Genomic DNA, 13,719 nt, shown 5'->3' with positions numbered 1-13,719 from the left:
CTACAGCCGATGATGCGATGAGCTCATCTCGAAATGTTCTATACAAGTTCTACAATTATGATAAGAAGTATTCCGTCAGAGGTGGCTCAGCTCAATCAGCGATGAGTCATCAGTGATGGCTTCGATCGAGTGTTCTGATATGGTTATAACACTCTGGTTCAGTTCTGATTCTGTAATCAACGCCTCAGTCACTTTGCTCATGTGAGCTTGTTTTGCTGGCTCAAACACTTCAGTAGAAGAGGATTCAACGGCCGGGATGACATCTCGTTTCTTGAGTTCCTGGAGAGTTCGTTGTGGAGAGGGCGTGCTGGAGGAAATCTCTATGATGTCATTATCTTCTATGGGTGACCTTGTTGTTGTCACTTGAGAAAGAACGCCAGGCAATGTTCTGGTCCTCTTTCTTGGTGAACTCGAAACTGTTGATCTGTTCTTAGAAGAAGAAGGACCTTGCCCAAATATGGGCATTCGAAACTTCCCTCGCCTAGAGGGTGAGATACTTCCTCCCAATATAGCACGAATATCTGTCGATGTGTGTTTCAAATCTGGCTTCTTTGTTAGATTCCCAGAGGATAATTCAGAATGAGATCTTTTCAAATTCCTTGAGGGGTTAACCTTAACAGGCGATGGATGAGATCTCTTGGGACTTCTTCGAAGCTCAACTTCATTTGCCCTGTCAGTCTCCAGTCGATAAAGATCATTGGCCAGATCGTGTGGTAATAAATCAACAATAATAGCATATGTCGGTGCAGCATGATCAACATCTATATACAAACCATCCATCTTGAAGAAATGTAAGCCATGTCTCAACAATTTGACACTGAGTACGAATAAGGAGTGACTCTCATTTGGTCCATAGGATGCTTCCCTGACCTTCTTAAAGGAAAGAGTAGAATCATCCCTCCACTGTCCCTTCATGAAACATATTAGGTATTTGAGCAAATAGCTTTCCGTCATACTGTTATAGTACCATTTGGCAATGTCTGAGATGTTGTCATGTGGGTAGCTTCCCAATAACTTATACAGCTCTTTGAATTTAGGGAGCGAGAATATGGCATCTGGATCAGTACACTCACCGTTGTTCGTAACACCATCTTCGAATGTAAACAGATCTGGATGCACCAGAGGACGGTAGTATAAGGAGACAACAAAGTCTGGTGGCCATCCAGCAAATTTATCAACGCCAACTGTGAGATGCTGTTCGTTCCGACCAAAGAGTGGAGCAGGATGGCTCTTAACCAAGGCAAACATACTGTCCTGTAAGGCAATGTATTTGGTTAGCTTTTCATTCTTTGGCAAAGTTGATGTTGGTCTATACACCTCATCAAGAGACTGTGCAAAGTCTGGAAGTGTATCATAAGGGAACTCGGATGAGTGCCGAGTCACCAAGGTGGTACCACACAACACCAGTTGTGAGGCCTTCTGGGGACCTAGTTTAGAGACACCAGTGTTGTAATCTCCTCCGCAAAGTATCGACAACAATCTCAACCTCTTTGAATCATAGCCTTTCACTCGTTCAACGGTCTCCATATGTATTGGAGTAACCCACCAATCTTGGGTCTTCTTGAAATACTGCGTGCCAGCAGTGCTTGCAGGCTTATCTTCTCGGTGCCTAGCAAAGTTCTTCAACATCTTTCCAGCACCGTACGCCAAGGCATCACTATCGTTACTCATAACGTAGTCCACTACGCCCGCCCTTTGAAGCTTTGCACATTCTGCTTCACCATCGGCTGGCGCCTGAACAAACGAGACATTCCACAGCTTTAGCATCTCCTTGATGACTCTAACCTCTGGTAGATCAGTGATGGGACGTGTCCCTAAGCTTCTTTGTAGCTCTTCATACTGAACGTCGTAGTTCTTCACATCCAACCGCTGTATTTGCTTCCCGCTGAGCTTCTTCTTCTTGAAGCTTGGTTTGAAAGGTCCATCAAATACAATGACGAACGTGACGTTCAGCGAGATCAAGTACCGTATCTTTGTATGGAACACCTGCAATATCTTCCCCATCACTGCTTGTTTGCTCACATTTGGAGGGATACTGGCCGATGCTTCGACAAGCCACATATAACCATCCACTGCAACCCTCACTGGTCTCTTATTGGTGTCGTAAAATCGAGTAGCAAAGCACGAGAATGGCACCCGCTCTTCCACAGCATCTTCTATCAGATCCCAGATAGCCTGGACGCCCATGAGTCGCGTAAAACTGTGATGTGCCGGTCTGTCTTGTTTTGTAGAAGTTCGACACTGCTAATCGCCTTGTTTACATTCACTCGGGCGTATACCTGAACATCAACACACATACATCGCGGACATCAACACATAGCGTATATTGCTCCTATAACTACAATGGGACGCAGTAAGAGCTGTATGCAAATACCCGTACCGTCTATTCAGCATGTTTATATATGAAGTACACTTGTTTACTCGGCATCGACTGCCTCTAATAACTTATCAACAACGTCCAATATTGCTGTGGTAGCAGGGCTGTCAGGATACAGATCTAAGAAACTCTCTCCGTTATCACATGCCCTGCCAATTCTTGGGTCCAAGGGTACGCTCCCCAAGAACGGGACCCCTAGCTCTTTACTGAGTGCCTCACCACCTCCGGTGGTTGCCTTGAATATTTGAGACTCTCCATGGCATCCTGGACACACAAACCCACTCATATTCTCTACAATACCCAGTACTCTGATCCCTGCCTTGCGACAAAAGTCGATCTCCTTTCGTACGTCTAGGAGGGCCACCTCTTGTGGCGTGGTTACTATTAATGCACCGTCGATGCCCGAGCCCTTCAGGAACGAATTAACAGAGATATGTTCGTCTGAAGTGCCCGGTGGCGTATCAACAACCAAATAATCCAGGTGGCCCCAGTCAACATCTTTGAGGAATTGCTTTATTAACCCATTCTTCTTAGCTCCTCTCCATATAATGGCGGAATCCTCATCTGGTAGCATGAACCCAATACTCATCATCCCCAGGTTATCAGCCACGTAAACCGGCGTCCATCCAGAGTTCGAGGAGTGCACAGTTTCACCTTGGGCTCCGAGCATTCTTGGTAGCGAAGGTCCACAGATATCCAAGTCCATCGCTCCCACCTCAACGTCTTCGTCTGCTGCAAGAGCCCAAGAGAGCATACTGGTAAACGTGCTCTTGCCCACACCTCCTTTACCCGAAAGCACCAGTATCTTGTGCTTTATGTCTTTCAGGCGTTCATTTATCAAGGGAATATCAGGGTCAGGTCCCTTAGGTAACGATTCACAGATCTCTTTGTTGGCACATCCAGTACAGGCATCGCCTTTACCAGCATCCTCTGACTGTGGACCAGGACAGTGCTCCGGCTCTGGAGCCTTCAAGTCCTGTGGCACAGGCTCTGGCATGGTCATGGGTGATATTACTGACATTTTCTTTCTCGTATGAATACTTTGACGAGTTCAACAAAGAATTTTAAGAAGGAGATGAATGAATAAGCTGCTATCGAAGTATTTGTCATGCGCTTTCTATGCCTTACAAATCCCGTCGGGATTCCATGGCGGGTTGAATTCCGGGGGCTCAGATTTCCCGGAATTGGGCCTCCGAGATTGGTGTATGGATGTTTGCAAGTCCTATACAGCTGTGTCACACATCCGTTGGCTTTAGGCCAATAGATACAATTACCGAGTACTTGATCAGTTTATGGTGTGTAATATTCATCATTTTGTGATCCTGAAATATCCATGACATATTATAAGTGGTATACGGGTGTATATCGGCGTATATCGGCCACGGCTTTTATGTGGAGCAGAGAGTGTATTTAGTACAGTTAGACCACGATCGTAATATTAGCGAATCTTTGATGGAGCGACTGAACTATGAAACTGACTCCACCGTCACCTGTTCATCGTTCTTCTTCAATTGCAAAGAAAAGGCAATTGTTGGTATTTTAGAATATTGACTCAGTTCTAACCAGGTAATTGACTAGCTCCGAGAAGTCACCACTTTTATTGGTCACATCTCTTGAGAGATCCAACTCCAGGTAAAACGACCAGAAAATCAAGTAATAATCAAGAAGCAAAGATACATCGAGCTTTGGTGGAGTGGAACTCAAATTCTCCCTCCGCTTTCCTACTTGAATTCCTTCCTTAGCGTGATACCCGGTTGCGGGCTCTTCTCCATCTAATCATCCCATTCTACAGCGTACTCTTCCAAGTAATCTTCACCGGGGCCTCATCGACTCCTGAACACTATATCGAATCTCTACACAGTATGATGATCATACCGAGACAATTCTCCGTTCACTTTCTACAACCGCTTCCAAACCGTCATTTGGCATTCAATCACAGCAATGTTGAAGCCGGAACAGTGTTTACGTTTCCCGGGAAACACACGTCGAAATACTTGCAGACACCCTCAGTAAAATGATGCTGCGCGTATTAACACGCACGCGTCGACACCCATGAACAGCTCTAAACACTCTACAATAGGTCAATTATGGTATGTTTTATGACTTTGAAACAGTCTTCAAACGTCTTTTCGATACAGGTTATCCCGAAATAGTCACGTTTTACGATTTTTCTCCAAATGTTTCCAAAAACGTCCAAATTAGGAAATTTCCAGTGCTTGGGATTTCCGTTTTAGGAAGTCAACACGGCTTGTCCAATATGTCCAACGCAATTTCGATTCCTTTCCCAACTTCTTGTCTTTTTATAAACACCTTTCAACTAAATCACGAGTCCTTCTCAAAGATCTTCAATTGACAACGTCTACTGTTAGTGAATAACAGAGCTTACAGTGTATAACTCAGCCCAGAGAGACGCGTCTTTGATCATAATGACCGACTCAAGAGAGACTTCTGAAGACGTTGATGTATGTTTTGGTCGCCACTTATCAGTACAAGTGTTACTTACTAACGAGCCATTGTAGAATTCTGTCAATTTCAAGGGCTTGAATGAGAAGCAAAAGCACTACTTTGTTGATCCATCCAAGCCAAAGTTCAACGTTGAAGAGACTGCTAAGAGATTCAAGTATCTCTTAGGTTTGACTAGTTTATTCTCCCATTTCATCAACTTCAAAGCTGAAAAGGATCCCAAGTTCAAACAAGTTCTTGACATCATCGAGGGCGAGTCGTCAGACACAACAAAGAAGAAATCGAATGGCAACAATAGAAGAAGAAAGACTGAGAAGGAGGAGGATGCGGAGTTGTTGAGAGATGAAGAGGATGAATCTTCAACGATCTACGAGTTCACTGAATCTCCCGGTTATGTTCAAGGTACCTTGAGAGCATATCAAATCCAGGGTTTAAACTGGCTGATTTCACTGCACGAGAATAACATCTCTGGTATCCTCGCAGATGAGATGGGTTTGGGTAAAACCCTACAGACCATCTCGTTCTTGGGATACCTGAGGTACATTCGTGATATCAAAGGTCCTCACTTGGTTATTGTTCCCAAATCCACTTTGGATAACTGGTCAAGAGAGTTCGCCAAATGGACACCAGAAGTGAATACTTTCATCCTACAAGGTGATAAAGAAACAAGAGCCAATCTTATCCAAGATAAGCTCCTCGCTTGTGATTTTGATGTCTGTATTACCTCATACGAAATCATCATCAGGGAGAAAGCTCAGTTCCGAAAGTTTGACTGGGAGTACATCGTCATCGATGAGGCCCACAGAATTAAGAACGAGGAGTCAATGCTCTCACAGATCATCAGAATGTTCCATTCCAAGAACAGACTATTGATCACAGGTACACCACTACAAAACAACCTGCACGAATTGTGGGCTCTTTTGAACTTCATCCTTCCTGACGTGTTTGCTGATTCTGAAGCATTTGATCAATGGTTCCTCGCTTCAAATGAAGGAACACCAGATCCGTCCATTCCAGAGGATGACAGGGAAAAGTCAAAACAAGATCAAGTCGTCCAACAGTTGCACAAGGTTCTTCAACCATTCCTCTTGCGTCGTATAAAGAATGACGTTGAAAAATCGTTGAAGCCTAAAAAGGAACTCAACCTATACATTGGAATGTCTGACATGCAACGCAAATGGTACCAATCTATTTTAGAAAAGGACATTGATGCTGTGAATGGTGCTAACGGTAAACGGGAGTCCAAGACTCGTCTGCTTAACATTGTGATGCAACTCAGAAAATGTTGCAACCATCCGTATTTGTTCGAAGGTGCAGAGCCAGGTCCACCATACACAACTGATGAACATTTGGTCTACAACTCCCAAAAACTCAAAGTCTTGGATAAACTTTTGAAAAAGCTCAAAGCTGAAGGGTCTCGTGTATTGATCTTCTCCCAGATGTCCCGTATGCTTGATATTTTGGAGGATTACTGCGTTTTCAGAGATTATAAATACAACAGAATCGATGGTCAAACTGACCACGCTGATCGTGTCAAAGCTATCGATGAGTACAACGCTCCAGACTCTGATAAATTCATCTTTCTATTGACCACACGTGCTGGTGGTTTGGGTATTAACCTGACTTCTGCTGATATTGTTGTGCTGTACGATTCTGATTGGAATCCTCAGGCTGACTTACAGGCCATGGACCGTGCTCATAGAATTGGTCAGACAAAACAAGTGAAAGTTTTCAGACTTGTCACAGAGAATGCCATTGAAGAGAAGGTTTTGGAGAGAGCCACTCAAAAGCTTAGATTGGATCAGTTAGTCATTCAACAGGGCCGTAACAATGGTGGTGTACAGCCAGCACAGTCTTCAAAGGCTACAACTAAAGATGACTTGCTCAACATGATTCAATTCGGTGCTGCAGATGTCTTCAAATCCTCCGGCAATGGTACCGATGATGATTTCAATCTTGAGGCAATCTTGGAAAAGTCAGAAGAGAAAACCACTCAGTTGAGCGAGAGATACTCTAAGTTAGGGTTAGATGACTTGCAAAAGTTCTCCTCGGACTCTGCGTACGAATGGAACGGTGAAGACTTCAAGAAGAAAGATCATTCTAAGATTGCAGAGATCACATGGATCAATCCTGCAAAGAGAGAGCGCAAGGAGAACTATTCGATCGATATGTACTACAAGGATGTTCTTAATACTGGTGGAAGAACTACTCAAGATAAGAGATTGCCAAAGCAACCTAAACAGCCAAACATTTTTGACCATCAGTTCTACCCTATCAAGCTTCAAGAGATCTTTGATAAAGAAACAGCCTATTATAGAAAGCAAATTGGTTTCAAAGTCCCCCTGCCAGACGGACCTGCATCGAAATTAGCTGAGAGAGAAGCCCAGCAAAACTTGCAACAACTTGAGATTAAAAACTCAAGACCTTTGACCGAGGAGGAGGAAGCAGAGAAAAACGAGCTTCTTGAGCAAGGTTTCTCCAAATGGTCAAGAAGAGACTTCACTGCATTTATCCAGGCTTGTGCCAAATATGGCTGCAACTCGTTGACTGCGATTTCCTCTGAATTCCCAGAGAAGACTGTTGACGATGTTCGTGAATATGCAAAGGCCTTTTGGAAGAACTACACGCAAATCGAAGGGTACGATCGTTACATCTCACAGATAGAGGCTGGTGAAGATAAAATCCGTAAAGCTCATATCCAGAAGGAGGCCTTGAGGTTAAAGTTATCCCAGTACACCAATCCTCTTCAAGATTTAGTCCTGAAGTTTCCGCCTGCTACCACTAACAGGCGTACCTTTTCTGAGGAAGAAGATAGATACCTTCTTGTTCAGTGTTACCGTTATGGCCTTGACCGTCCTGATCTGTTTGAAAGAATTAGAGATAGCATAAGACTATCACCACTGTTCAGGTTTGATTTTTTCTTCCAGAGCAGAACTCCTAGTGAGTTGAGCAGAAGGGCCAATACCCTTCTGGCTTGTGTTGCGAGAGAGATGGACTCTTCACTCAGCAAGAAGAGAAAATCCACTACTCCTGCTGAAGACGATGCACCACCAAAGAAGACTACAAAGGGCAAGTCTAAGAAATGAACACTACGTTCATTGTTCTATTCTAGTAATTAAATAATCGTATTAAAAGTTCATTAAATTCAGAGTATTCATCTACAGCTTATAAGACAGTGAGGGTTATTACGCTTTAGCTTCTGCAGCCTTTTCAGCCCTTGCCCTTTCTTCCGCTTCGTCCTGTAGCCTTAGCTTCTCTCTCTCTTGTTCTATTTGTATCTCCAAGACACTCTTGGCCTTTGGTTTGGCATCCAAGGGTCTATCAGGTCTTATTCTTAACTTGTCTGGTAGCATCTCAAACTTTGGATGAGCCAAATCACAATCAGGTCCATCGGGACAGAACCCAGTGAGATAGTTTTGACACACAATTCTCTTGATGTGTCTCATCTTACAGTTTGGGCCCTCGGGACAGAACCCCCTGCTATAGTTCATACACTCAGGTACTTTACTCTGTGGATCTATATGGGCGTACTGGCATTCTGGTGTCTGGGTACAGAACCCGTTCTTGGAGAAGAACAGGCACTCGGGCATCTTTCTCAAGTTGTACTCGTGCAAAAACTCACAGTGATCACCCTTCTTACAAAGCCCACGCAGCCAATGCTTACACACGATCTTGTTATGGAAGATCGACGCGACGTGTTTGTTTGGACACTGATCACCTTGTGGACACCCACCATGACCGTTGTAGAACTGGCACACTGGGCGGTCAGGGTCCAGCCCGAAATGGAACTCAGATCTCAGAAAGGGCTCAAACCGGAACTGGTACGTTGTAGGGTTGGCGTGTAAGGCAGACATCGTTATTAGTCTCTCGAGGGCTTAGTAACCAATACCAAATCAGTTGTTTGATTAGTTTCTCTGGTGGAGACCGAATTTGAAATCAACTTTTCAGAGCGAGATCCGGGGGCAAGTTCCCACCGGAACTTGCGACATTTCGAGATTTGGAATTCGAAATTTGCAGTTTTCTCGGCCGAGACAAAGTGACACAAAACCAACTCCACGCAGTCTACAGCCATTTCTGACCCCCACCAGGGATAAACAAAGCAGAGAGCTACTGTTCGTTGAAGATGTATATATGAGCGTCATGGGATTCCATAGATCGATATAAAGGGCCTTGTAGAAGGTTGTACTTTTTTCCTCTATAAGCATCAAGCTTCGAGGTGGTGTTTATTTGTCACTTCAGATGTTGAAAGCGGCAATGATGAAGGACAAGGCGAAGCTGATTTTGAAGCTTGGATCCTCGAAGAACAAGTTTCTGAGGTCAACTCTGTCGGAACCAACTCTCACAATGGTGGTCCATGGAATATGAATGATTCCACGGCTTTGAAGGAACTGAGGAAGTCGTGTTAGTATGTCTGGAGGAGTTTGTAGTTTGCAATTTCCCGGTATCGGTGGTGACCGGTACAACTCACCTGTAAGAGAAGGACTGTAGACAAGGTGATGAAACCGAGCACGGAACTTAGTTTGCCCACAACGACGCCTGTGAAGAGACCAATCAGGGAACCATAACAGAGTTGTCTGTACTTCAAGTTTCCATTCAGCCTGGAGTTCACGACAGCTGGTTGTGGTGCTGTAGGATCCACAGCCTTGATGTTGCTCTGCAGTTTGCTTGTATCGATGGTACCTAGGTTAACGGCCTCGTTTAGGATCTTTGAGTGGGCTTGAAGAGCGAATGCACCTGAGGCACCAACAATCAACGCCAATTTCGAGATCGAGGAACCGCTTCTCGCGTGAACAAGACTTTTCGAGGAAGCTGACCATGATGGATGAAACAAGGTCTGTCTCAACACTCGGTTAACATTGTACTGCTTCACGTTACGTAGCACTGTTTTGAAAGTGGATTGGAAGAACATGGACTCTAATTGTCTAAGGAAAATACCAGCTGAAAACTTGAATACTAAAGTACAACAAGATGTGTATAGAAGTGAATAACTAAAATTCCAAGTCCCTTTTTCGCTTGCTATTGGGCATGTGCTCTCTTAGTCGAAACCACGGATGTCCTGATGTTTCCCTTCTCCTGTAAGTGTAACTCCCTCGGTAACTAAGGTAACCGTTGGGTTGGCCCAAAACTGCTAACGGACACAACTGTTGGATGTTGGCCCAGCTGACTTTGCGGTCCCAACCGAGCGGAGAAGGGGAGGTGTGCTCCATGTGCTGCCTATACTGAAATTTACACTCTGAGGATACCCGGCCTATGGGTAAGTCTCAGAATGGCAAAACCATAACCATGGCAACACCACTCTGGCGTAAAGCGTGGCCCTAACGGGAATTCCACCCGAACCTCTTTTAGAACGTTCGCGCCTTAGGGTATTAGCGTGTCACCGTGCAGTGTGCACACCGTTTGGGGAGGTCGAAATGGGGAACTTCTTCCGTGTAGATATTGGGAGCAACGGAGGGGCTCCTCCAGTGTGTATGGTAAGTGGATCCACATATTATTGAACAAATTGGACCCCCCTACCAGCAAAAAATTGTCAAGCCACCCGACTTTGCTATTTCACCCGATAACATGGAAACTATCAACCTTGTAAAAGATCCTCAACGGTCTCCCATTTTCGAAAACATGGATGCAAGTGAAATTGCACCAAAATGTAACATTAAACACGTCTGACCTAAACATGACATGAGCTCTTCGACTACACTCGGACCCTTCCCACCTCACAATCTCTTGCTTATTCTGGCTTGTGATTTGTAACCTGGAGCTCTGGACGAAAAAAAAAATCCCTGGAAATAACCCCAATAGGCAATCTCCCAAACAGGGCAATCGCTCACGAAGGCCAAAAAAGAGAGTTGTACATATGGTCTGCGCAGCATCTCCAATTCCGGGCTGTCGTTTCTTTTCGCGCCGTGATGTTTGTTCTGCACGGAAAACCCCAAAGAGGAAAGACATGAATACAAGCGGAAGAGAAAAAAAGTTTCTCGGGTTACGCACAATTTTTGGCAAATAAATGGCACAGGTCTCGCTCAAAAGTTTGAGTGGAATTGAGCACTGGCAAATCCCACACACTCTCCTTCCCAATCCAGAAGGTGTAATTATCTGCAGAGCAAATCTCCTCTCACTTATAAAAACACACAATTCCTACGTTGTCATAGAAAGGTTGACACGCCAATAAAAAGGGCCCCACGACCATTTTCCCACTATAAGATTTGATCTCATCGCAGTAAGTTCAACGGCTTTTTTTTGTGTCCTCGAGAAGCTTTTTCTTTCTTTTTTGGCGGGCTTTACCAGAATCTTTGACGCATCTAAAGCACACGACTGGTCAAAAGAGGTATAACAAGCGCGTTTTGACAGCTTCCTTCCCATCCAATTGATCCTGCTACACGCCGATTCGTGACACATTCGAACGATGGATTTCCATAACAAGCACCTTCTTGAGTCCACTGTCAACCAGCTGCAACCGCAGAGGCTCTCCAACAATGTGTGGCTAGGTCCTCTGAACTCGGTTGCACAGTCAGAGTTCCTCTCCCAGAACAACATCAAGTACATTTTCGGTATAATGGCTTCACAGAAGTGTGCCTACTACCTGAAGGACTTGTCCCCGAAGCAGTTTTGCTGCGTGTCCATAGACCCACACTTCAACATTCAAAAGCTCACGGAGGATGAAGGCGAGTGTCTCATGAGATTCAACACACAGTTCACGCCGGCGGTCTCCACGATCTCGGGCAACACGATCACCAACGCCGTTATAACAAGCCTGGACTTCCAGAAGATGTTGGAGGACTTCCTGCTGTTGGTGCATGCCATACAGCACTCCGATCCAAGTGGTGGGATCCTCTTGTTTTCGCTGAACGGTAACGACAACTTGTTGTCAACATTTGCCCTATCGTACATCCAGGACGCCCATAACTGTGACGTTGCACAGAGCTACAGCTATTTGAAGTCCATCAGACCTTCTGTGAAGGAATTCGATGAGTACGGATTCTTCGCCAACGAAGTGGCCAAGTTCCATCTCAACCACAAGGCAAGAAAGCAGTTTGATACCTCAGTATCACCAATGAGAACCAAGAGAGGCGCTTGCGATGTGACTGACCACGAGGAGGCTGAGCGTCGTAGTCCGAGGGTGTTGAAAAGAACTGCTCAATAGAGCTGAAATTGACTGAATTATTCATCATTGGTTATTATTGTTGTGCTTGTACACGGGCGCTTGGTTTATTAGTACGAGTTTTATTACGGGATGGTATCATACAAAGCTAGGGCTTTTATATTGAATTTTATGTGTGTTTGTCATTAACTGGTTTGTAGTACCTGAAAGTATCCTTGAACTGTGATCATTTCTTCAAGATGGTGATAACATCCTCGTCTTCCAAAACGTGGTTCAAACCAACGTGCTGTGGTGCATGCTTAACACTCGACCCGTAGACGACGGCACTTCTAAAGTCGTCAACCAAGGACTTGTGGATCTGGTTACAGAAGTCTTCGACGGTACAACGGTCAGATCTCAACACAACAGGCTCGGAGAAGTCTGGCATTCTGCCCTTTGGTTTGGTGTATACCCTCACGAGGTTGAGTCTGTCCCACATCACTTCCAACAGCTCATCCAGATTCCACTCCTTACCAGAACTGATAGGCACGGCGTTTGGCACTCTCTTCAAAAGATCCAACTCTTCTATAGAGAATGAGTCGATCTTGTTCAGGACGTAAATAGCTGGGATATACTTCCGCTGCGAGGCCTCTAGAACGTCGATCAAATCGTCAACAGTGGCGTCACATCTGAATGCAATGTCCGCAGAGTTGATCTTATATTCACTCATGACGGCTTTGATTCCATCTTTATCCAGCTTGGTCAGTGGGACTGTGTTTGTGATGTTCAGCCCACCTTTCTCCTTCTTCTTGATGAGGATATTTGGTGGCTCCTTGTTCACTCTAATACCAAAGCCCTCCAACTCCTTCTCGATGATCTGCTTGTGTGCCAAAGGTTTGTTAACGTCCAACACAATGAAGATCAGGTTACAAGTTCTTGCAACCGCAATAACCTGCTTACCACGACCTCTACCATCCTTAGCACCTTCGATGATACCCGGCAGATCCAACAGTTGCAGTTTGGCACCTTTGTACTTGATGATACCTGGGACCGTTGTCAACGTGGTGAACTCGTACTCCGCAGCCTCAGAGTGCGTACCAGTCAGTTTGGACAGCAAGGTCGACTTACCAACGGACGGGAACCCCACGAACCCAACAGTCGCCACACCTGTACGTGCAACGTCGAAACCGACACCTCCACCACCACCTCCTCCGGTTGGTGTGAGAAGCTCACGACGGAGCTTGGCCAGTTTGGCCTTGAGTTGACTGTCCGCAAGCGTTAGTACAATATCACTACACCATAATCACTCTGTGCCCACTTACCCCAAATGGTACTCTGTGGCCTTATTCTTCTGTGTTCTGGCCATCTCATCTTCGATGGCCTCTGTAGATGGAACGTCCTGTTAGTAAACCGCTTCGCTGATGGCCTCTCTAATGCCCTCGCTAATGCCCTCGCTAATGGCCTCGCTGATGGCTTCCACTCGCCACAAGAAACACACAAAAACTTACTGATCTTCTCAACTGTCGTCATCTTGAACTCAACTGCCCGTCTCTACTCGTCAACGCAACGATACAACAGCCACTTCCAACCACCAGAACCAGCTACAACGCAGTGCTATCCACCTCAAAGCAGTTTTTTTCCACTTTTTGCTCTGCCATACAAAGAAGACGAAGAGTATGGAAAAAAATCCAAAGAGGCAATTTTCGCGGCCTCTCGGTTTTTTTTTTTGCTTTTTGCGTTGTCCACGCTACAAAACTTTTCACTCAACTTCGCAAGCGCTCTTCGAAGGCCATCGCAGCATCAA

The 13,719-nt window shown here is 45.2% G+C and overlaps 7 protein-coding genes across 7 annotated transcripts; 2 read left to right on the top strand and 5 right to left on the bottom strand.

Annotated features, from left to right (window-relative positions):
• Positions 1–58: 58 nt before the first annotated feature.
• YEN1 (crossover junction endodeoxyribonuclease) lies at positions 59–1,678 on the bottom strand. Its single transcript, XM_020215315.1, has one exon. The coding sequence runs from the start codon at positions 1,669–1,671 to the stop codon at positions 76–78; it is 1,596 nt and encodes a 531-aa protein (XP_020069805.1). The 5' UTR covers positions 1,672–1,678; the 3' UTR covers positions 59–75.
• A 739-nt stretch (positions 1,679–2,417) lies between these two features.
• On the bottom strand, positions 2,418–3,374 carry NBP35 (Fe-S cluster-binding ATPase; the record flags this gene model as incomplete). The annotated part of the gene is made up of 1 exon (XM_020212817.1): positions 2,418–3,374. The coding sequence occupies one exon, from the start codon at positions 3,372–3,374 to the stop codon at positions 2,418–2,420; it is 957 nt and encodes a 318-aa protein (XP_020069804.1).
• A 1,225-nt stretch (positions 3,375–4,599) lies between these two features.
• Positions 4,600–7,976, top strand: CYBJADRAFT_100972 (uncharacterized protein). The gene is made up of 2 exons (XM_020212025.1): positions 4,600–4,839; positions 4,897–7,976. Exons 1-2 carry the CDS (start codon positions 4,804–4,806, stop codon positions 7,924–7,926), a joined length of 3,066 nt encoding a protein of 1,021 aa, XP_020069803.1. The 5' UTR covers positions 4,600–4,803; the 3' UTR covers positions 7,927–7,976.
• YTH1 (cleavage polyadenylation factor RNA-binding subunit YTH1) lies at positions 7,947–8,725 on the bottom strand. The gene has a single exon (XM_020215314.1). The coding sequence runs from the start codon at positions 8,692–8,694 to the stop codon at positions 8,026–8,028; it is 669 nt and encodes a 222-aa protein (XP_020069802.1). The 5' UTR covers positions 8,695–8,725; the 3' UTR covers positions 7,947–8,025.
• Positions 8,726–8,923: 198 nt separating this feature from the next.
• FUN14 (Fun14p) lies at positions 8,924–10,232 on the bottom strand. Its single transcript, XM_020215313.1, has 2 exons — positions 9,309–10,232; positions 8,924–9,228 (listed from the first exon to the last, which is right to left on the bottom strand). Exons 1-2 carry the CDS (start codon positions 9,747–9,749, stop codon positions 9,076–9,078), a joined length of 594 nt encoding a protein of 197 aa, XP_020069801.1. The 5' UTR covers positions 9,750–10,232; the 3' UTR covers positions 8,924–9,075.
• An 835-nt stretch (positions 10,233–11,067) lies between these two features.
• On the top strand, positions 11,068–12,472 carry CYBJADRAFT_168297 (uncharacterized protein). The gene has a single exon (XM_020215312.1). It carries the CDS (start codon positions 11,241–11,243, stop codon positions 11,976–11,978), a length of 738 nt encoding a protein of 245 aa, XP_020069800.1. The 5' UTR covers positions 11,068–11,240; the 3' UTR covers positions 11,979–12,472.
• On the bottom strand, positions 12,163–13,445 carry RBG1 (GTP-binding protein RBG1; the record flags this gene model as incomplete). The annotated part of the gene is made up of 3 exons (XM_020216892.1): positions 12,163–13,180; positions 13,238–13,298; positions 13,424–13,445. The coding sequence occupies 3 exons, from the start codon at positions 13,443–13,445 to the stop codon at positions 12,163–12,165; spliced, it is 1,101 nt and encodes a 366-aa protein (XP_020069799.1).
• Positions 13,446–13,719: the final 274 nt, after the last annotated feature.

This window comes from Cyberlindnera jadinii (assembly GCF_001661405.1).
Source record: "Cyberlindnera jadinii NRRL Y-1542 unplaced genomic scaffold CYBJAscaffold_9, whole genome shotgun sequence".
NCBI classification, from domain to species: domain Eukaryota; kingdom Fungi; phylum Ascomycota; class Saccharomycetes; order Phaffomycetales; family Wickerhamomycetaceae; genus Williopsis; species Williopsis jadinii.
Note: the sequence above shows the minus strand (reverse complement) of the source record. Positions and strands in the feature narration are given on the sequence as shown.